Below are 23,958 nucleotides of genomic sequence, written 5' to 3'. Positions count from 1 at the left end.
TTTGGTACAAAAATAAACAATCGCATTAATGTGCAAGTATAGGTTTTCTTCCGGCCAAAGTACCGAAATTGAGTTTTCTAGAGCCATCTTTTATACAATACATAGACTCTGTGGCATATATCTACATTTTCAACATATTCCTATATACATTCAAAAATTTTAAGAGCTGGAACAAATACATTAAAACCTATAATCTCACCATCTGTACATCTTGGTTATTTTCCCCTCAGGGTTTTCTTCATACAAAACTTTACCAGCTTACACTGATAGCTCTCCCCTCAAAATACAAGGCACAAAGAATATACTTTTTTTTCTCCTGCTTGCACAGACATTTAAATACTATATTAAGCTCAGAAAAATTAAAGTTTATATGGCACACCAGCTCTGAAGCCACGTGTGCTATGTACAAGTTAATGGTTGCAAAGAAAGCTTACTGTTTTTAAGAAGAACAAAGGAAATCCAATTATTTCAAAACAGCAAACGAGAACAAATACAAAAACAACAACAACAAAAAAACTGAATTGTCACCTTTATAAAAAAAATGCTTCCTCTTGTTTTGCTAGGAGCATAAACCTGCCACTACGTCTGGCATAGGCTAAAAAAATTTTACTAGCAAAAATATGGTTTTACTTCTAAAACAAAAGTGGTAAGTCTGGTCCTAGAACTTAATTTTAAAAAGAACCCTCCTCTCTGAATGCAATCTCAAAGCAGCTTTAGAACTACCTAATTTATGCTCCAAAAATGCTACTAGGCATTTTATTCCATGCTTTGATTTTTGTTTTCTACGCTGTTGTTTAAAAATAATGGAACCTAATTGTGAGTGTTTACATAATGCTAAACTGACATGCAGACCAGAATGCAATTTACAGTGAAGAACTTGACGACACAGGAAGAATGTGAGCAATGAGAACAGGTGAAGTCATGTCTTAAACTTTTGACATTGGTATTCGTAATCCTACAAGGCCACCTGTGGGGTCTCCTTCTGCAGTCTTCTCCAACACTTGATTCACAAATTCTGATGTCTGTCCAGCTACAGGAAGTCCTGAAAACAGAGGGCAAGAAAATGCACTGTAAGTTTACTATTAATTATATGCATTTTACATTCCTAGAAGTGACACAAAGCCAATGAATGAACGTTTTGGCCAGTAACCAAAGAGAAGGTCTGGTTACAGCTGTAATGAGGAAGCGCTTCCTTTCTCTATTCCAGAAGTTGTTTGTGATCCATCATACCACAGATGACGCCTCTTCACATACAGGTGGATACATCAGATATTCTGCTTACCAAGAGTATCTTTAATAAGTATGTTCAACCTTTGTTCCATGTTGACTCCTCTATCATCTTTAGGCATCTGCACTCGATTAACAATCTCTTGTTTAATGGAGTTGATCACAAACAGCAAATTATCTGCAAAGAAAAGCACAGGTTAGACATACACTGCATTTGCCCGGGAACAAAAGGGATGCTTAGTTGTCCACACACTGATAACACAGACTTGCCTTAAGAACATAAGAAAAACTAACATGTGAAGAGTTGTATTTACCATATTCTGTGTTGAGACCCCAGAGTTTTACTTTATTGGCTTCATACTGGGCTTTCTTCTTTAGTCTACAAGCCCTATAGCAAGAAGAGTGGAAGAATTAGAACATTTTAACAAATGTTCCAGAATACTAAGAGCATCTGTTTCAGTTAGCCACACCAACTTAGCAACCAATGCTCCCAGACATGTATCTACTCACTCATCTTCACTTCAAGCGTGCTGCTACTTGTATTTGCTTACATTTGTGGATTTTACTACTGTAACAATAATTTGCCCTGCAGCTAAGTAAGACAGCTTCCAGTGAAGATATATTATTACCTGCTAAGGAACAGGTAAACTACATCTCCACAGTGCCAGTTGCCCTGCTTATTGATAAACGGGTAAAAAAACCCATCAATAGGGACTGCCACAGTAAAGCAGGATCTCAAGACAAAATTTAGCCTTACTCACACGGCTGCAGTAATGCAAATTTACCCATCCAATGAGTGTTAACTAATATGTTACCTGGAAGCCAGCTTGTTCTTTTCTTTTCTTGACCTTGGTCTGGCAGTTAAGGGAAGTTCGCTGACTGGCGTCAGGTCACTGATCACCTTATTCAGCTTCCGCAGCTCATTACCAATCTGTAGAAGTTTTTTGGGGTTGGGAGTCAGGTCTTCTACATCAGTCCTCCGTGATTTCTTTGCTGCGTATTTACCTGTGTTGAATATGCAGAAGATTGGGTGGCAAGTGACACAACATGCATGCAAATCTATGAAAAAATGTTCTCAGATATGTATTATTTTTGGTGCAATTTAAGTTCCATTGTTTGTCACAAGAGAATGGTCGAGCATAATGTGATCTCTGTGGCCTTTCACAATAGAAAGAGCATTTCCAGACAAACTGCTTTGTACAATTCGTATTACATCCAGATCAGATAAGAGCAAATACTGCTGGCCAGGCAAGAAATATATTCAGTGTGATGGACAGGATGCAAACAACTGTGCTGAAAAATGTACATCACAAGTTCAAAGCCAGGCATTTTGCCCCATCTTCCTGTTTCATATGTTCAGCCAACATATTCTCTTGGATAGTAAACTTGATTAGATTCCTAAATAATCTTATTCTGAAAGTTCTGCATTAAGAGAGGCTCTAGAGACTCGGTACTGATGGCCCACATAAAGGCTAGGCAACCCTCTTTAGATCTATTTGAAGCTATTTAAGAGCTGGTTTCATGGAGAAAATTTGCATTCAAGACAAAATCCTTATTAAGATCTTTTGCTACTGCTGTGGTTTTTTTTCTAGATTTCTATTAAAAATGCCAGTGGTTGCAGAAACTTGCATGCAAGTGATAATAAACTGACAAAACCTGCTCCAGAATTCTTCATTAGAGAGCTGATAATTCAGCACCATTAAAGGGCACTTGCTCCTACAAGTGTCTAGTGAGACTGAGTCCTTCAGTCCTGTTTATCTGTTGTTCTATAACAAATACAGATATAAGCCCTCATAACAATGAGTAGTGACAGAGGCTTTAAGCACTGTTATTTGACTACAAGATAAGCATGTAAAAATCAAGCACATGAAAAAGAAAAAAGTTTCCTTCCCAGAAAAAAAAAATCTATAAAATAAATACAAAAATCTGTTCATTTATCTGAAGTTAAACTGCAATGTTAAAGATAATTTTCAGTTGTAAGGGAATATAACATTACAATCAGAGAAGCTGGCTTAATTTTGTTCCTTCAGAGCCACAATCAAATGGAACAAGCCTACAAAAGATGTCCTCTGACAAGAAAACAAATATTATTCCTGTGAGTGACTTGTTCTCAATAATGTTAGCTGTGTTTCAAGTAGAGCAAGTCGGTGATCAGAAAGTCATGGGAATAAAACAGCCATTAGACCGACTGGGCTGAGTTCCTGGGAGGGTATCTAAAATAAATAGCTTATTCACTGAAAAGTAAAGTAAAGTAACTGCTCCGCTGTGTCGCACTGACATGGGTGGGAGGAACAGGGGGGGAAGAACAATAGGAGAGAGCTTCAGGTTTTGCCTGCCTGTCCTTTAGTTCACACTGCAGTAAACCTGAACTTTGCACCTCAGGCCACTTGCAGCTTACTTTAACAAAAGCAAGACTGAGTCTGTGTAACAGCCAGGGGCAAGTATCAGTCATGAGACCTATCCCTGATGTTTACAGTACCACACTGAGAAAATTCTGAACTCCTGGGGTTTCCACTGGAGGCCTCTGGAAATTACAAGTCTCAATTCATCCACCTCCTCTGGAAGAAACCACACTGAATGTTATTACTGTACGTTCACTGTGCCTTCCTTGGACACAGCACAGAACTCAGCTCATCGAGCAACAGACCTGCAGTGTTTTAGTGATTTATTTTCATGGTCAAATCTTGTGAGCAGAATCACAGTTTCAGGTGGGAAGCTTGGCTACTGAAGGTGCCAGTGTGACAGACTGTGACTTGTAACTAGGATTCTGTTCTTACCATGGTGCAGACCGTTCTTCTGGTACATGTTACTTGGTAATGTATCTCGGTCCCACTCCGATGGCCGCAGCATCCTTTCCTGCTGGGATGGCGTCAGCTGCTCGCTGTACTCCCAGAAGTATCTTCGCTTGCCTCTTTTTCGAGAGGTTATTGCACTCATTTCTTTTAAGTCCTCCACAGAATCATTTTCATACCCTAAAAGAATGCATTGCATCGTTCACGTAATGTTTATAAGACGGTTCCTAGCCTTTTAACCGTGGACCAAGCGTTAAACTCAAAGAAGAAAAGATGGCCTGTATCACATTATCTCCTCTACTTGGTTTTCAGCCTCAGCTACCGCTGGGTATTTGCTTTAAAACCAGGGACAGACACCGAGGCAGTGATGGTGCTTCATCAGTTGAATGGAGACAAATGATTCACGCACAGGAGCCCCGTCTGGTTCTTGACCCCTTGAGCTCTGCTGCTCTTCTCCCCGCCATCTCACTGCTGTACAGACAACAGCTGTTGCAAAGTACTCCTCCACTTTTAGTGTTCTCCATTAATTAGCAGAAACATGATCCTGACTCTCCTCCACATTTTAATTAATCTTCAATCAAAAGCATTGAAATAGAAGTGGATTAAAAAAATAAAGACGGATTAGCAAAAGGCTAATAAATAAAGCAAAACCCTTGCTTTACCTTAAGCTCTACCTTGAACTTATATACCCCTGGGAAATAAATCAAACTATCCGTCTCTATTAGAATGAAGGAATGGGGAATGGACCCAATTCCACAAGAAAAGAATATCTAAAATGGAAGGGATTAAAGACAACCTGCTCAATTTCTTCATGTCTTCAGTGGGATGAAGACAAATGATCCATGATAAAGCTATACAAGATTTTAGAGATGTATTATAGTGCCCTTGATATGACAGACTGTTCTTAAAGTATACGGAAGCAGTAATGACACTATCATGACACTGCATAAATGCTTAGACCCTACCTGTATAAACACAGAATATAGTTTTTAAAATCCTACCTATGCTTTAGAAAACAAATACACCCTGTGCTAAGGTAAGAAAAAATATACAGCATTGCCTTTTGTACTAAAATGCTTTATCACACTTCTCAGATAATTAAAAAATAACAGACTTCAAATATCACATACACTGATGAAGCTTCAGGAAAGCACTGAACGGACTCTACGTGCAATCTGCATTGGGCCTATACCTTCAGCTCTGCACCATCTCTGAGCAGCAGCTTTCTTTATTTTAAAAGCTTTCCTTATTTTACAACAGTCCATGCAGTTAGACTGTTTGCACTTGAGAAAGCAGCTGAAAGAAAACAAACAAACTGCTTGCTTTGGTCTGACTGTCTCTCAGCTCATAACCCAACCATGAATGGCACACAGAAGGATGCAACCACTTCTAAACTTGTTTGATTCTCTGGTTTATTGACAGGAAAGCATTTTAAAGGAAAAATCAATCAGCAAAATGTGTTTTATAAAAGACTTTTTTTTTTCTTGTAGAGTCAAAGTGATCGTGGCGATTTACATTAAATATAGTTTCAAGTACCACGGATGTTTTTAATTGTCATTTTCTTTGACCCAAATGCTGTTTGACGTAAATATCCAAATGCTCTTCCTTACCTTCCACCTACAAAACACGTCAAGCAATGTAACTCATTATATAGGCAGGTATAAATTCAGCCCAACTTTGTGATAACGCAGAATTAAACCAATCAATGAAAACAAATCTCTTTAAGAGCTGATGTGTACAAATGTAAAATGAGGTTAAAATCAAGACTTCCTGTTTGCTTATTCAAGCCATAATTAAGTTGGCTATTTGAATTACGTTGACTTAATGCATCCTGCCTTGCAAGTCTAACACTGACCTGCTACCATTTTACAGTTACATGGAGCAGCCCCTGCACAACGTCCTGCCCTACTCTGCAAACACAGCAGTGCAACAGATCCATTTAGCTCTTCTGCACTGCATCCATCCTCCCTGAAATCTCCTCCTAGCAAATATCATACAGCATTCTTGGACGAGCTTCTGTGAAATCTGAAACAATTCCTGTATTTACTCTTCAAGCCCTTAGCAAGCTACTCCTAAAAATCTCTGCTCACAACCCAAGGTTTCAGATTAAAATTCGCCAGGGTTGAAAGAAAGACAGGGAACAGGACCAACATCTCTGCTCTGTACCAGAGTAAATGCAACAAGAACTCCGCCAAAGCAGACCCCAAAAAACCTCTTCTTGTTACTGTTTAACCATTGTGACTTCCACCAAATCCCTCCCAGAGCCCCAGCTGGCAGCACAGCACCCAAACACAGAGCAGAACTTCACATGATGCCATCTCCTTGTCTCTATAGGCCATCTCCCTTTAATTCTCTTCCCCAGAGCTTCTGACAACTGGATTAACTGTTGCATCTCTCATTTCTGGAGTCACTGGACTACTTGTTAGCAAAAGCAGTCACTTACATATATTACAACTAAATTAGATAGGGAAAATACCAGTAATGGCAAGCAAAGTTTAAGTGCTGAAACAGGCCCGGGCTTATCATTGCCATAACAAATCAGCTGGACCAAAACTGCTAAATCTGTATCCCAAAAATAACACAAGCATTGTTACCACCCACTAACACTTTTAGTTATTTTTCCCACGTCCCTGAAGTTCAATGTACCTATGTATTTCCTCAGAAAACACTCCAGTGCTTTAAGAAAGTGTGTCACGCATTCCCAAAACAAAAAGAATAAACCAAAGCTATCTGTGTATAAAATACACATATCAGAAGGTCAGCAAACACAGGGTTTTTGTCCTATCTTCACTCTAAATATAGTAAATGATTTTGGTTTCAATGAAAGCATGAAAGGTGAAGTATTCCAGAGCCATGCCCTTTTTTAGAAGCTCACTCCACAGTATTTACCTCTATTGCAAAGGTAAAACATAAGAGTGCAAGTGACATAATTAAATGTGTCCATGACCTGAAGACATTGCCTCCTAATGTATCAAAAACATCAGCTGATGCTTTCTTATAATACCACTGTACTCGAGATGAAAGGCTTCATGGACTTGTGCAAGCCAAGCTCTTTGGTTACTGCAGAGCAGCACGTGGCTTTGTTTAGAAGGCGAGAGCTTGTCATCAGGATTTGAACAAGCAGCAAGCAGTTAATGTAACTCCACCACTGAAAGCCCAGCATTTTCATACATCTCTTTCTCAAGATTACCAGCTGCTCTGTGCAACAAACCTCCGTGGGCTGCAAAGCGCAGCGTGGCGCAGCAATCAGCACGGAGCTTTAATAGCTACTCAGACCTCAGACAGTACAGAGTTCAATTCAGAAGAAGGGAGGAGAGATTTTAAAATGCTAACATATATGCCTGGTGTACATGAAAAAGTAGCATAAAGAGCCCAATACTTAACAAGCTTAACGCCAGCTCAGGAAATCTACTTAGAAAATAATTTAATCGGAGAGTGCTTCATGACAAACAACAGCATGCTTCAGGGAAGCTGCTGCTTTTAAAAAGGGAGTCGTTCAGCTGTTTTTCTTTCCCCTCAGTGTTGCACATTGCCAAATGCCTCAATATCTTAATTCTCACACTCTACTAAAGAGCATTTAGAAAATGTGAATATAATAATACTTTCTACAATTAAGCTAATACTTGGTTACAGTCCTGTCCCTGTGGATTTTCTTTTCATAAAACGCTGCCACTTTGCTACCTTCTAGATAAAGGTTAGCTTTCATTTTTGGTGTCAGTGCTCCATTTCTCCTCACAGAAGAGAAGAATTCCATATTCTTCGAAGACTCACCAGATATCACCATTGAAAACCACCGAGAAATGGTTCTATAACCACAGAAGCACTTAAATAATTAGGAAACACTTTCACTCAGGCTATGATTTTGTGCTAGCTATCAAGAGATACAACCTTAGCACAGCCCACTGAAGCACTAGAAAGCTCTGCACATCCTCTCATCAAACCACAAAAAGGGAGAAAACAATTGCAGGTAATTGCTCCATGACCTTTGGCTACAAACTCAATCTTCTGTATTGTCTATTGTGACTTCTGCTGTATGACTACCATTTATGCTTTTTTTTTTTCTTTTTTCCAAAACAGGGAAAACAAAGGCCTTGTGTAGCTTTCATTAATTACATTGTGAAAAGCACTTATAAATTCTGAACATTCATCAGATTGTAAGTGTTCATCTCTAATTACAAAGCATTCAAAAGCATTCTTTCCCTCTTGGCAGATGAATTCATTGACCTCAGTATTAACAAACCCCAACATTGCTGGTACCTGGTTCTGAGAAAGTATCGCTGATGTCATCATCTTTATCATCCTCATAATCTTCTTCCTCATCATCGTTTTCAGACAGCTCATGCTCACTGCCAAATCCTTCATCATGATCCTCATCTTCAATATCTTCCTCATCCTCCTCATCTTCTTCAGGGTCTCCTTTGGCCGACTGCTCACCCACACTGTCTGTTACAAAAAGAGAATAGTTGTGCTCTTCTTTTTTCTGTGATGAATCTGACACCGATGTGCTGGCAGAAAGGCTGCTCTCCCCCACAACAAGTCCTGGAGTTTCCTGGGGTGCTCTGAGGAGCAGTTCTTGAGTCTCTTTAAAAGGCAAAATAGGAGGCGTACAGTGACTGTGCGAGGACTCTTTTATTTCTTGTCTCTTTGCTACAGCACCACAGTAACAGGTATTTTCCTTTGCTGCGTCTGCATGTGTCTGGCTCAGCACTGGTCTGCTCTGTGGTACAGGATTGATTTTTACTTTTGCCTTTTTAACATAGTCTTTACATTCAACATGAATGTTCACCTTTTCATTATTGTACACACTGGTCTTCACCATGATTTGTGTACTGGAAGCAGGCTGTGTCGCGGGTTTGCCAGCCTTCTGAACATAGTCCGACAAAGGAGCCTCAGCCTGAACATTCTTGGAGGAACAGACTGGGGCCGCTGCTCTACTAGCAATTTTTTTTCCAGGTAACAGAGAGTTTAAAGGGTTTTGTTTTACACTAAAGAGTGAATCAGGATAATAGAGTGAATCTGAAACAGGTTGGGAGTCCTCACTGTTAAGCTGAGCCAGAGTCGGTGTTTTGCTTATCACCTCTTCATCTTGGTATGGGCTTGAAAAGTCATCGAGGCCCAAATAATCCACCTCTTTTGTTCCCCAAATGTCACAGCTGGTTAGTTTAGTGTATTTAGTTAAGTCTTCACAGTACGTGTCCCACTGCTCCCACTTTGAGGTGAAAGCAGCTTCTTTGTCCAGGATGTCTGTAAAAGACTCTAAGTTCTCAAGGTCTTTGCAGTCCTCCATTGAAAGTAAGTTGTCCCTGGAGCTTTGCTGGTAATCCATTTCTCTGTCCTGTGCAACATAAGACAAGTTAAAATTAAGATAGGAAAGTAGTATCAAATCATCTCTGTCCTCTACTGAAACGTATGTGGTAAGCCTAATTCAAGTGAAGAGTAAGACAGTGATATGATGATACCTCAACTTCCAACTAACAACTTCCTCTGAAGTTCAGGTCAGACTGGAGCCCAGTTTCCCTGGTTCAGCAGCAGATCCTTGGGGAAAGGTTGCGACAGATACAACTCAAATACCCCTCCATTATTTTTCTGCTATTATACTGGTTATTAGAAACTAGAATAGGACCAATACCCACGTACTTAAAACATGAAAAACATCACAGGCAACACGTTCTAGTTTCCATAAACCTAGGTCAAACTTTGTTACGTGAATAATAGAAATTGCTCAAGTTTACCTAGAGGTAAAGGTAAACTGGAAAAATTCATTCTAAGCTCATCAACAACATCAACAAACAACAGTGAGCTACCTTTCACTTTCCATGCAGGAAAAAACAAGTGCTATTGTGAACAGCTCATGAGTCAACTTTTATTTTGCTTCCCCCGCATGCACAACTTGAGTGAAGTAGCACATAAGTGCTCTTGAAGAAAAGGTGGTTTGTAAGGAAGTCTCCATCACCACCACATAACAACACAGCTACATTTGATGCTCGTGTACCAAGCCCCTCCTGAGGGCCAGCTTTAACAAGCAGTTAGGCTCTTCCCCAGTCATAGCAAGCAGTAATGAATAACCACCCAGCGTTCCTGAGCAAATACCCCCTTATTACTACATGAACTCAGAGGGTTATTCAAGGAGAAGGAGGTATGTGCACACAGAAAGTGGGCCTACCAGTTCATACATGAAGTCTGGATCTGAACTGTTTGCCAAGAGATCTGTGCTCATCAGAGTCTGTTCTGAAAACACATGGCTCCGAAAGGCATCTCCAAAAGGAGGGTCCATTCCACTCACACTGGGCTACAACAAAATTGATAGGGAATGTTGAAGCATATCACAAAAAAGCATATTCTTTACTTCAATAAAACATGAGTATTGATATTTTATCCAAGTGTCTGAACTTGTGCTATACTTGCATCTGGAAGGTATTTACCTTACAGATTAGCATTCTGTTTTGTCAGTTTGGAAATTGTAGGTGTTTGCCAAGATTAGGGATACATCAGCACTTGCAGAAGAGGAGAGCTGGCAAGACCTGGGAGTACCAAGAGGCACTGCCTGCTTGCAAGGCCTCCACCCCAGCACCAGTCACTGTGTACTAGAGCAGCGTTGGCTGGTTTTAGAACCATCAGAGCTTGTAAAGCTTCTACCTGAGATTGTAACAATAGCAAAGTGTAATTAAATCAAGAGTGTTGTCTCTCCTAAAAACAAAGCAGAACTTTGCAAACAAACACTACGCAGGATGACTAGGCAAACAGGTGATACAAAGCAAGACTCTGCTACATTCAATTCCAGACCTCTATTTCTCTTCTAGACAAACTCGCCCTGAGGGTTGGAAATGAGAAACACTGTACTGCAGGAAGTCCTTCAGTTGCTGCTGTGGGAACTGCTGCAGTGAGAAAGGGCGCTTCTCCAGGCAGCTCCCCCCATCCAGGAGACAGCTTGGCTGATTCTTGCTGCGTGAACAAATGCAGCACCAGGAGCAGCCCCACAGCTTCCACCACAGACACCAGCAGGACGCTAAAAACCAAACACTGTTTAGTCTCTCCTAATTTCTCCCTGTTGATGCCAGTCAAATTTGCTTGTATGCTTTTTCCATTTTTTTAATAAGAAAGCAATGGTATTTACAATCATAAGATTCCAGACTTACCTGAGGCATTTCCAAGCCCAGATTCCCCAAATCCAATTCCAAACTTCTTGTTTTATTCACTTGTAGATTTCTTTCCAGCTTTACCTCAGTCTCAGTGAGTTTACACAATCCATGTAATGAAATTTTTCCTTGTGGTAACTTTGATTCACTTTTATGGAGCTCTTCTATTTGTAGTTTTCTGCGTAGAATGAACAGAGCAAACCCCAATGAGATAAGTGTCCATCACCAGCAAGACAGGGCTTAAAAAAACTGCCTAAGTGAACTAAAGACAAAAATTCTCTCCAAACAGTGATTATTCCTCATGCCTGAATGTACAATGGTTTGCCTCCCCACCACTGTTCTCCCAATGAAAGGGCATAGGTGTGATAGAAGAGAAATTCTGCAAAAACCTTTTTGACTGAATTACATTCCAATGCCTTTTTTCCTCACTACCAGCACCACGAACTCTATAGACATATGAAAAGAAAAGCCTGCCTAATTGGAAGTAATGACTAGCATACTGCTGGGGACACGAGGTTAACAACCTTTCTGACTAATACAAGTGAGCCAATAAAGTCTAAAACTGTCTCAGACAGACATCTCAAAATATTAGTGTCAGAACAGGCAGCAATACTGCTCCAGTAACAAGACTCCTCCTTTTCTTAAAAGTTTAAATCCATTCAGCTTCAGATAAGATTCTATCAATCACTCACACAGCAGCATCTAGCGGCAGAGGGACTGCAGCAAGCAAGCACATTGTCCAGAAGTTAGGAAAGGAAGAGACAACTGCCCAACAGAACAAGCAACAGGAAGTAGAAAAATGTGTTAAGGAAGGAAGGACAGGAAGGAAGAGAGAATCCTTGGTATCAAATTAGTATCTAATGTAACTACATTGGCTTCATGGAGTCTGTTTTCCTATTGCCTTGCGTTCCTGTGATATGCCGGCCTCTGTGTAAAGTGTCTTTAAGAAAAAACTGTCAGAGGACCGCAATCCCAAAGCAGCACCACCACGTGTGCATGGTTTAACAGTGTTAGCAGTGAAAATACATTTGTTTCTCTGAATAGAATTCCTCGCCAGACATTGCTTCTAGGCCAGTGCAGTGCAATCTGCTCAGGCTATGTTTATCTGCTCACCGTGAAAAGCAAACAGCAAAATAAAAGTGTTCTACACCGCTGAGCCACCTCCTCCCACCAGCACATGGCGGAGGTTATTCCTGCTCTCTGATAGTATCTCAGCTATTTTGTTCAATTCAGCATATATTCTAACAGATACTGTGACAAAAACCATCTTTACTCATCAAAACGTATCGCTTTTCAAATATCACAGCACAAAGAAGAAAACAAAAGCTGCATGTCCAGTCATGCACAAATTACAGCTCTCAATAAAACCGAGATCCTGCTGCCAAGGCACGCTGCTCCTGTGTAGGGTCCCGTGTCCATTAAGAGCCAACTCCCTCTGACCAAATCTTCCTTTTGCTCTAAGGCTTCCAGGGAACTCCTTTTACTTATCTTAAAGTGACATTTAAAAGCTAGGCTTGCATCCCAGGGCAACGTGCCTGAACAACCCCATCTTCCTCTGCAAAGCAAAGGCTACACAGACACAAACCCAGTCCTTCCTCTGCTGTAAATGTGGCATGAATGACAAATGCGCTTTGCAGCCCGGCCGAATGCTGGAGAAAGGAGCTGCTTTTTAAAACGAAGGGACTATTTTCCCATATGCAAGGAAAAAAGTGTGAAAGATCTCAGATTTAATGCATTAGCAGCACCCTCCTTTCTTTCCATAGAGAGCTGCAGATCAACGTCTTTTCAGCAGCACATCAGATGGATGCTGTCTGGTGCCAGCATCAGGTCACAGCCACAACATCTGCATTCAGATGCAGACCATCCATCCATTCTGCCACTGCGTGATACACAGGGAACGAAAGGAGAAGTCTGCTTCGTCATTACCACCTACTGCTGTGCCTTGGTCAGAACACATCCCTCCAGAAATTCCACTGTCCTTTATACACAGCTACAAAAAGGGAATTAAATTTAACTGTTACTGGCACTGATCTCACCAACCAACAAATACTGCCAGGAGTCAGGACAAGGGAGATCTGGGGGTGTTTCCAAGCCCTGAAAACAAACATTAAATGTTCAAAATACCTTTCACTCTCCCTGAACTGATCTGGCTACAACCTTACAGCACTGCGTGTTCTCCAGGTCAAAGGAGCGTATAAGAGAGGGAACACAGCTGCAAACTCTGAGCAGCCTGCGATGGAAACTCTGCAGGTTATTGTATCACCTATGAGATTTGAATGAAGTACACGATCTGCAGCAGAGCTCAACAGCAATACTACCAAAGACAAATATAGCAGGAATTTCTACTCTAGGACAACTTTCATTAATGCCTTCTGTTGGCCTCTCCCATATGCAGGGCGATGTGGGTGAAGTCCTGTGGCTGCCCCACGGCCATGCAGTGGGTGGAGGTGGTGCAGCCCAGTGCTGGCTCGTGGACCTGAGCATGGGGAAGGGCAGGATGCCTTGGGAATGTTTGCTTCCACTGAACATTTAGGAACCAAGGGCGGTGATGGAGGCACACGTATATATACAATGCTCACACTTGGATAAAACTTCCAGAAGTCAAAAAGTAACTCAAAATTGCTCTATTGAGTTAATAATTCTTTAATCAAAGGCCAAATCCTAGCAAAAGTCCTCTGTATTTTTATTTACTGTTTGGAAATGCACCTTCAGAACAGCCTAACAGAGGTCCCACAATGCCTGGGAAGCCTCAATTTCAAAGCTCTGATGCTAGGCTCATTACAGGCCATTACTGATGAAGCTGTCTTTAAATTGGCAAACATCAGGACCTAAACATTCCTGATCTAAATGTGTATGTTTGGTGGCCCTGCTAGGCAGGGGGGTTGGAACTACATGATCCTTGAGGTCCCTTCCAACCCGGGTGATTCTGTGATTCTGTGTGATTCTGTGATTCTGTAAACTCGAAACATGCAGCATTAAGGAGACAGATGGCACTTACCATGCATGTGCCATTTGCCCAGATGTGCAAGACACCCCCAGCAACTACACACTATCTCCAGAGAAGCCCCTATAAGAGAAAAACCCAAAATGCCACCTTACAGCTTGATGAATCTGAAAGTCCTCCCCAGCCACCTGTATGAATCATTTGTACCGCCGGTGTAACCCAAGTTCCTATTTCTGTCTCAATTCAGATGCGCGCTCTGAAAAGCAGGCAGAGCGCAGCCATACCATTTATTGACTGCACGGTGCCTATTATCACAGCAGCTAAATGCCTGCTGCAAGCACGTTACGCCAACAATTACACTTTCCATGGCAGTAGCTGTGCATCACACAGCGCCGTTTGTCACAGTTACGTTTTTCATGCAAGTAATAACAACAATAAAAAGCACGTCATGAGAGCCTGTCAGTGCTGGGCTACAGCGTGCAGAGCCAAACTCAGCTTCAGGGAAGGCACACAGCCTCTGCCACGTATATCAGAGGAACGATTACGTACCAGGCAGCTTTTGTTGTACGGAGATGCTTCAGAAAGAGGAGCACCAGGTTCTCCGCTTCTCTCCGAACTTTTTTCCTGCCACACTTTGTGCCAGTCTGTTTCCTATTACAGACCATACTCTGCTCAGCCTTCAAGCGCAGAACATATTTTTCTCAGTTTTGTTTCCATCTAACATTCTTGGGTTGTTTTTTTTCCCCCCTTATTTCTACATTAATCTTCAGTTGTTAACCAGACTTAAAAGAAAACACAAAACTCAACACATTTCCTTTTCTCCCTACCACAAAGCTGCTCAGAAGGCCACTTTGGGTTTGTTTTTGTTGGTTTTTTTTTGGAGCTTTTTATGGTAGCAGTTGAGTAAAGACTGTCTGTAGGTCCTGAGCTTCTGCCCTTCCCAGCATCGTTCCCCGCTCACCCAGCAAAGCACCGCAACCTCCACAGTCATGTTTTTGCATTAAAACGCAGCGCTAGCACCTCACACATTATACTTTTTGCCTTTCGTATCCCCGAGGATAAACAACAGCTGCCCAAGACATGCAGATCCTAAGTCTGATAGTGTTGCCTTTTAAAAGAAGTGAAGATACAAAGACTGTTTCACTTCTGTTAAAGCCTCTTCCTTTCAGGGCCGGAAACTGCTGCTTCCCTGTCTTCATTCCCTTTCCTCTACTGATCTTCCCCTCCCGTTATGTTTCAGCTCCACATGCCCAGAGCAGACAGACTTCAGGACCTCGAAGCAATACAGCTACACAGAACCTCCCGGCTCCAACCGCGCATGCAGCACTGCAGGTCAAAGAGCTGAATTACCAAAAAGAACAGCACTGCATTGCTGGGATCACTGCACCCTCCCACACCCCGGGCACCTCACTGCGGAGGGGTATTCCAGACCAGCATGACTGCACAAGCAAATAAGCAACGCCAATAACTGATCACAGTGCAAGAGGCACAAAAGTGATTTAAAAACAAAACATGTATGCAACTGTGTTGAACCTATGTATTTTATAGCAGCTGTGCCCAGAATAATATGTTCTATTAGAAGCAGTGGCCTTTCTGTACATTCTGGAACAAAGACTGAGATTTTATTATTACTTTGGGTCCAAGAGTGGGAAATGCAGCATGTTACACTTGACAGAATTATACTGACGTACTTCAATCCATTTAAAAAACCTTTTATAGCTAAAAGACGAAACAAGAAGGGCAAGTCAGATATCAGACAGCAACACCATCAGCCAACACAGTCACACACCAATGGAAAGGTTCTAAAACAGGAGGAGGGTTCTTTTCTTACCATAACATAATGAGGGAAGGTATTACTGCAGGGTCTGAATCCTAAAAGCTAAGATTTCCAGAAACTTTCCAGCTTAATTTTCAAGGCAACACCAACTTTCAAGCACTTCTTTTTAAAACTTTTATTTTAAATGATCCTTTAGTTAGATTTCACAAACCACTTAATACGGACATGCAAGTCACAGAACCCAAACCAGTGGATTCACTTGTTCATACCATGCTACCAGTCAGACACAAGCTTCTATTTATTCCCAATTATTTCCTGTTAATTCTTAAGGGACTTCCAACCCCTGTGCTTCAAAAAGGGTTTTTTTTTTCAGCTCTCAGTATTTAGAAAACCACAGTGAGATGTTGAGCATCTAAATGCCTCTGCAGCAGATTTCTCTCCTCAGCAGGTAACACTCCTACCAAATGCAGAACAACTCTTTTGCTCAAGTGAGCTAATTGCCACAAAGCAGCATATGAGCTCTCCAAGAGAGCTCTGAAAAGAACTATTGCTGAGTATTGGTTTTGACATGCAATCTTCCCTGCTAAACCAATGGTGGTGGTGGTTTGATGGTTGGACTTTATGATCTTAGAGGTCTTAGGCATATGAGGGGCAGCTGAGATCCCTGCATTTGCTCAGCCCGGAGCAGAGGAGCTGAGGGGAGGCTCATGGTGGCTGCAGCTCCTTACAGGGAGTAGTGCTGAGCTCTGCTCTCTGTGACAGAGCCCGAGGGAACAGCATGGAGCAGTGCCAGGGGAGGGCATGTGGGGCAGAGGGAAAGTTCCGCACCAGAATACAGTGGGCATGGAACAGGCTGCACAGGGCAGCGCGCACGGCCCTGAGCTGCTGGAGATCAGGCAGTGCTTGGACAATGCCCTCAGACACGGGGTTTGGATGTAAGGTAATGCTGTGTAGAGCCAGGGGTTGCACTCAGTGATCCTTATGGGTCTCTTCCAATCCAGGACATTCTATGACTCTATGGTCTCTTCCAGCATTAAAGATTCTATGATTCTGTTCTATGATTCCAACTTATTTCCTCCATAGAAGTCCAGTTCCTCATTTAAGGTGCCAAAAGTAAAATCCAAAGTTTCTAAGTGCCTGCTCACGACTGTCACTACAGGAACATACACTGAATGATAACTGAAGCACAGAGATGCTAAGCAGCCACTTGGGTAAAGGACTCTAGGCCAAATCTTAACCCTCCTAATTTAAAACACGTTAAGAAGTTAAAAAGCTAACTCTACCAGAAGCTGGTTCTGTTTTCTTGCTTGATTTCAACAAACTGCTCTCAACTGCCAATATTTCAGCTGCTGTTGCTGACAGACTGGCACTGCTCAGCACGATGTATGGGGAAGCCTGAAAATGAACACGTGTTTATACTGGAGCGCAACAGATTGAACTGGAGCCATTAAATTATCTTCCATGTCTGAGCAGCTCTGCCAGGTGCTGCCCTGAGCAATGCCACGGATGTGGCTACGGAGGGTCACCAGGCACAGCGGCTGGTGATGGAAGCACGAAGTCCCGGGTCGGTAACGAGCCCGGCCCGATTCGCTTGGGGGAACCCAGCGCTGGAGAGGTGGGCCGCGGCTCTGGGGAGCTCATAAACGGACCGCGGGAGCCCGCAGGAACAGGCTTATAGGGGCAGGCGCCAGAACGACACCGAGCTCCGGGCCGCCACTGCCCGCGCAGAGCCCACAGAAGCGGGGAACTCCCGGAGGCGGAGCGCAGCGCACCTCACCCCGCTCGGCTGCCCGCTCAGGGCGGCCCCAGCCCCGCCGCGCACCCGCCCCTGACCCACTAACACACCTCCCCGCCAACATGGCCGCCCCACCAGCCGGAGCCGAGCGCAGCCTAACCCGGCCGCCGTCCCGCCCCGCCCTCTCCACCCGCTCATTGGCTGGCGCCTCCGGGAGTCTCTTTCCCATTGGCCGCCGCTCACGCCACTCGCTCGCCCAGCGGCCCTTTCAAGCTAGGTTGAGGCAACATGTAAACAAACCCCCTTCCGCCGCTCCTGAGGGGACCGCGGCGGCCCCGCGCCTCCAGGCCGCGCCGGTTCCGCACCGCCTCCCCGCAGGGCGCCGCCGATCCTTCCTACCCGCGGCGGGAGGGGCGCGGAGCTCTCCCTTTGCCTGACGCGGGGGCTGCCTCCGCCCCGCTGCTCTCCAAGGGGCTGGGGCTGCCCTCCTCGGGGCTCGCGGCCCTCAGCCCGAGGGGCAGAGCCCCGTCCCGGGGGGCCGCAGCCAGGTCGGGCCGCTCCGCGGTGAACCTCCGCGACACCCCGGCAGTTACATAAAGCCTGCGGCCGAGCAAGGGTTTCCCGCCCCGCCTCCCCCCGCAGCCGGACACCGCCGGCCCGAAGGCGCGGAGAGCCGCGGCCCGCTCCGGGCGCTCCAACAGGTGAAGGCGTAAGGGATGGCGGCCGCGAGCCCGGAGGGGCAGCCGGGTCCTGCAGCAACAGCCGCTCGGCGCCGGGCGGTGAAAGCCGAGCCGTCCCGCAGCTCACGGCCGGAGCCGCTCCGAGGAGCGAGGAAGGCACCTCCGCCCCCCGGCACTCCGCGGCACTCCGCAGCGCTCCCTTCCACCGCGCCGCCGCCGACAGCCGCCGCCGAGCCCGCGCCCCGCAGCCCCGCTCGGAGCCCTCCGGGCGCCGCCTCCCGCAGCCGTGCAGAGGGACGCGAGCACCCCCGTCCCGCAGCCACACCCCCCAGCAGCCGGCTCTGCGGCCGTAAGCTCGCCACCGGCACCGCTCCTCCGCTCCCGGCGCCGGGCAGACACACCCCTTTTCTCGCGTGCCGGAGCCCCCTGCCCGTCGCGCGCCGCCGACCCCCTCTTAACACCGCCTCCCCTCCGCCGAGACGACGCGGCTCCCTTCATCAGAAGGCAGGCCGGGCCGGCGGCGGCCGGCGGACGCAGAGCTCTCCGGAGCCCTCTGTGCTGCCCTGCCTCCCCCTCGGGGCGCAGCTGCCGGCCGGGGCCAGGTTCCGCGAAGCCGCCGCCCGCCGCCCCCCGCGGCCCACACTCACCGAGCGGTCGGGGCTCAGCAGGGGGCGCCGCCCCGCGCGCTCCGGCCCGGACCCTCCATGCGGCTTTGGGGTTTGTTTTGTTTATGTCCCTTCCTGACGGGTTCCCGGAAATCGCGTGACTCGCCTCACGTGGGAAGGGAGGGAGGGGGAGGTGAAACCAGCCAATCGCCGCCCGCTTCTGCGTTGTCCAATGGGAAGCCACCGGGCCTGGCCTCCTCCGTCACGTGACAGCAGCGAGGCGCGCGGGGGGGGTATTTAAGGCGCGGTGGCGGGCTGCGCCTCGACAATGCGCGTTGTGGGGGGTGGCCGGGCTGTGTGGCGGTGCGGGTGGGACACCCTGCTTTATCTCGGGGAGAGGGTCTACTCCGCTACCGGCAGTGTAAAAAGCAGCTCCTGCTCTTCCCCTCTGCACATCCAGCTTGGGGGAACGCATCGAGGCAAGAGGATGAGAGGCTCCTGCTCAGAGTTACCTACTGTGCATCCTCTCAGCACTGCGTTGAAGCTCTGCTGCTGCCTATAGCCACGGGCACGGCCACAGTCACTTAGACGCAAAAGAAGACATTACTAAATAAAGTCCGGTTCTTTCCTTATTACCATTTGTAAATGATATTTTCTTTATTGTGTTAAACACACTTTTGTACCTCGTTCTCCCACACTGACCCCATCCCCTCCCACCACAGCTCCCGCTGCCCTGCAGGAGCAGCCAGCAGCTCTGAGCACTTCCAGCCCTCAGCAGGAGTGAAGCATTTCCATCGTTCTCCATGGAGGAAACCAAAATGCCATGGAGTTCTCAGAGCACTTTCCCGTGCAGGTGTTTGAACTGCCCAAACAGCGCTGACAGAACAAGCTAAAAGCACGCGATGTGGCACTGACTGGAACACAAAGCGGCCCTCAGTGTTTGTGACCTGAAGCCCCCAAGATGCCTCTATGGAGTCTGCTTCCTTAACCCTCCGTATTTTATATTTAACTTCTGAAAAACATCAAAACACACCTGGAAGTCAGACTGTTCCCCTGCAGATGCTGGCTTTCTATCTGTTCCAAGCTCCAGCTCATGTATATTTTAACATTTTCCATTGTCTTCTGCTGTCACAAAGCAAGAAACTGTCACAGGCTTTGATACCCGCATTGTGTGTTAAACACCAGCGATTGAATCTGTCTGTTCTAATTTCCTGCAGTCATGCAAAATAAAACCTTCTCAGAAGCCGTGTTAATTCCTGGCACACATGCAGCAGAAGATCACAATGCAGACAACAGAACACACAGCGTTCAGCAGAACAGAAATAAAACATTATCTCGTAACTTATTTAATCATGCTACTTGTGCGTATCTGTTCCAGAGGAAATATTAAGCATTAGATAAAGGGAAATTTCTTTATCTGGAAAGCATCTAAATATAAATGCAAGTATGGCTTGTTTGCCCCGGCTTTAATTAGCTCTTAGCATTAGATTCACCAGCAGCAAAACATCAAAACACCCCAGGACCTAGTTTACTTTCCTGTATCTTCAACAGCGATTGCTTGAAACCTAAAATGGAAAGCTTGTTTTAAAGAAAAAGAAGGTTAAAAAGCCAATGTAACAATACCACTTCTAGTCAATGGGCATCTTCCTTTTGGGTTAGTCTCACCTCACTTTAAATCCGACAGCAGATCAACGTATTTAAGAACTTCCTAACAATGTCTTGAAGCATTTCTCTTTCCCTCCCTTTATGACATCAACATATCTCATCCCCCTTCCCACACAATTAAAAAACACCTATGTTTCACTAAGCTCCCTCTGATTCCAATTTTCTTTGGAATTCTTTTTCCACAAACTATGGGGCATGGTGGAGCACAACTCCTCGCATGTTAAAATACAGCTTTCAATACTAGCTAACTTGGAAAAAAAATAATCACCATTCCAGTCCCAACAGTCATTGTACTTATTTATACTACCAAGTGTTACGGCTTCTGCAATTCATGCTGCCTGTTTCTGATTACCACGTTACTGCCTTTTGTAAGGATTTCAGAATTTCCTGTACAGTAATGAATACCATCCCACCAAACAAGTTAACAGCATATTCAGAAGGAAAAAAAATGCTCCATCCCTGTGCATAACAATATAACAAAGCAAGGCAAAACTGCTAGTTATCTGGACTTGATTTAAAGAAAGTATGCGTGTAGACTCCTGCAAATAAAAGCAGGGTTTGTACTTCTGAAGTTATTCCTTGGCAAATGACTGACTCGATTCACCCCCAGAGCTGCAGCAGCCCTCCACGTGGGCTCTGCCCCTCCACCTTCCCCCCATCCCACGTGCATGTGTCACCCATCTAACACCACAGCTCACCCCACACTGCTTGTTACTATACATGACCTCCAAGAAGGCCAGGGATTCCATTCACCTCCTATCAAAACCACTACTTACAGTCCATTCAAACCAGTCACATCATCTCTGCTAGTTAGCCCTTCTGGGATCAGACAATGAGAAGCTCACAGAGAGGCTCTCAAGCAAACACTGCTCCCTGCAGAACTCATCGGTCATTTTGCTCTGTTTTGGAGCCATCCAAGCAGTGTGGGTACAGGCAGCAGCGTGCTCCTTCAGCACAGCAGCAGTCCCAGCTGAACGCCAGCTAACTGCAGCACAATTAAAACAATGGAAGAGTTAAACATGGCACAAGAGCGTTCCTTATAAAGCAGAAGATTACTTTTATTTTCCGGTATGAGAAATTTAAGACCACATTTCCCAAAACCACAACTCCTTTTAAAAAATAAATGCCATCAACATGTGGCAGCATTGCTTCTCTCCTCATACAGTTTCATTTCTTTTAAAGACATTTCTTTTCAAGTGCAGTCAAACAGAACAGGAATGAACAGCTAGAGACAAAGCTCTGAGATACAGCATTTCTACAGAGCAAGTAAAGTGCACAGGGAAGCTGGCAATGTCCCTGTAGAAACTTCAGAAACTTTAATCATACCTGAAGTTAACAGATAGAAACGTACAGTACTGAAGGAGTTAGATTAGGCACACTGTTAGGTGGTAAAGTAGGACAAATAGAGGGCTTTCAAGAAGCCATCTGAAGCACAATGTATGTGTTAAGGCATCAATGCAGGAATGGTATCCAACCAGGTATGTTAAGGGCATCTTTGGATCTGTGGAGGTTTTTCATCTGAAGGAAATCTCTTCTTTACCTGTAAAGCAAAAGGCAATTGAATTATTCACTTCCATGGAGGTGATTAACTAGTTGAAGACCCAGTTGTTGAGTTATCCACAACTATTTGCATTCCACAAACGCACTAAAAATTATCGACAACTGTAGGCAATTTATTTTAGGAGATTAATCTCTCCTTTCTTTCTTTGTGGCTTAATCTTCTGAAGTTATTACAGTTACAGAACTATTATGCCACCAGAGAGGTTTAAATATGTCTGCAGTAAGAACATCCAGTCATCCAGATGATGGACCTTCCTGCACTCACGTAAAGGCAGTTCCTGGTCTGAGAATACAGACTGCAGTGACAAATTTCAGACTACCAGTGGGCATTACTCCTCACTGATTAAAAGGGAAGAGGCTGTAGCCCATATTTAGTACAGCTGCGTGCTGTTACGTACTGCTCTCAAGCCACGAACATGGTTATATAGACAGTCATCTCAGACATCATCGTCATTTAAATGAGAGGGATAGTGACACAGAAATACCAAGCAAGTCAGCATCTGTAGGCACTCCTCATTAGGATGTGGGCATCCCACAAGTATTTTTCAGCTTGCTCTATTAGTCAAGTGAAACAGGTTTGCTTACACTGATCTTCCTTTTTAAACAGTCTCTCTTCCCTGGTAGTTACCACTTCATTCTCTGTAACTGCACCCTGCCCATACTAATCCATCCACAACTCAGCTGAAAGAGAGACTGGAGGCAGACATGAACACAGCGTATGCAACTCGAGCGCTGCAAAAGCACATCTTAAAAGCCAAAATCTACTGGTCAAAACCAGAAACGGTGGGTGCACTGATGGAGTGCTGTGCAATGTCAGAGAGATAACGCAGCCCCTTCAGATGTAATCTAACTGACAGCTCCTGCCTAGTGAGAAACTCATCCAGAGCCGTTAAGTGCATCAGCACACAGCAGTGCCAGACGCCGCAGCCCCTCCTTGCAGCCAGGCTCACCCAGCACTGCACGAGTAATTCTAATTCAACCATGGAGCAGCTTATTTCTACCTCAAGGCAGGAAAGAACATGGTATCTAACAGTGGAACATTATCCTATACTATTTTTTTTTTCCTCCTTACTGCAGTCTTTTTCCTAAGGAAATGAACTTTCGCTTCATTCCAAAATCAAGTCAACGAAAGCAGACATATTTAAGATTTAAAAAACTACTTCATATTGCACAATGAGTGCTACATGCAACTTCAATTCTCCATTAGAAAGTCTAAAAATGTCAGCTCCTCACATCGGTGTTCTGTCCACCCCAGACTGCATTGGATCCCTGTCTTCCACAGTGCAAACACACTGCAGCTCTCTGGGAAACACTCCTCTCAAAGGGGTGAAAGCAGAGCAGGGTAAGCCCCGATCTTCTTTGCAGACATTTAGTCTACAGACACTGTAACCCAACTCCCCTTTGTCTTTGCTGGTAGTATGACCACAGTTCATCTATCAGCCAGATAAGCCCACATTTAAAATCCAAGGCATCTACTTGTTCAGATAATTGCAGCTCAATTTTAGGTCTCAGGGAACCGTGGGATTCAGGAATCTGTGTGCCCAGTACCAGAATACATTGCTCTCTGCTTCTGATTTTGTGTTAACACACGAGCAGTGGAAACGCACCTGGGAAATTCAGTCTGACTGATGTACTTAAACACAGCCTCCACCCGAAGCAGGACCAAGTCCACCTTCAGCTTCTGCTTGATGCTTAAAAAAAGATGCAAGCATACACACATCCCACGGTCTGACACTACCACAGCTCAGATGAATCCTACTTTGAATCTGCAGAGCTTTGCTTCAGGGTAGATTTACAGAATGCTCTACAGCCAGCGTTTAATTGAATTATAACATCA

General features: G+C 44.7%; 1 protein-coding gene across 1 annotated transcript; it reads right to left on the bottom strand.

The window, feature by feature from the left end:
* Positions 1-926: 926 nt before the first annotated feature.
* CREBRF (CREB3 regulatory factor) lies at positions 927-17,735 on the bottom strand (the record flags this gene model as incomplete). The annotated part of the gene is made up of 9 exons (XM_079542246.1): positions 927-1,042; positions 1,283-1,405; positions 1,542-1,615; positions 2,043-2,232; positions 4,005-4,199; positions 8,277-9,354; positions 10,183-10,308; positions 11,156-11,333; positions 17,722-17,735. The coding sequence occupies 9 exons, from the start codon at positions 17,733-17,735 to the stop codon at positions 927-929; spliced, it is 2,094 nt and encodes a 697-aa protein (XP_079398372.1).
* Between the last annotated feature and the right edge of the window lie 6,223 nt (positions 17,736-23,958).

The sequence above is a fragment of the Tetrao urogallus genome, assembly GCF_951394365.1.
Source record: "Tetrao urogallus genome assembly, chromosome: 14".
Classification (NCBI taxonomy): domain Eukaryota; kingdom Metazoa; phylum Chordata; class Aves; order Galliformes; family Phasianidae; genus Tetrao; species Tetrao urogallus.
This window is presented reverse-complemented; position numbering and strand designations above follow the sequence as displayed.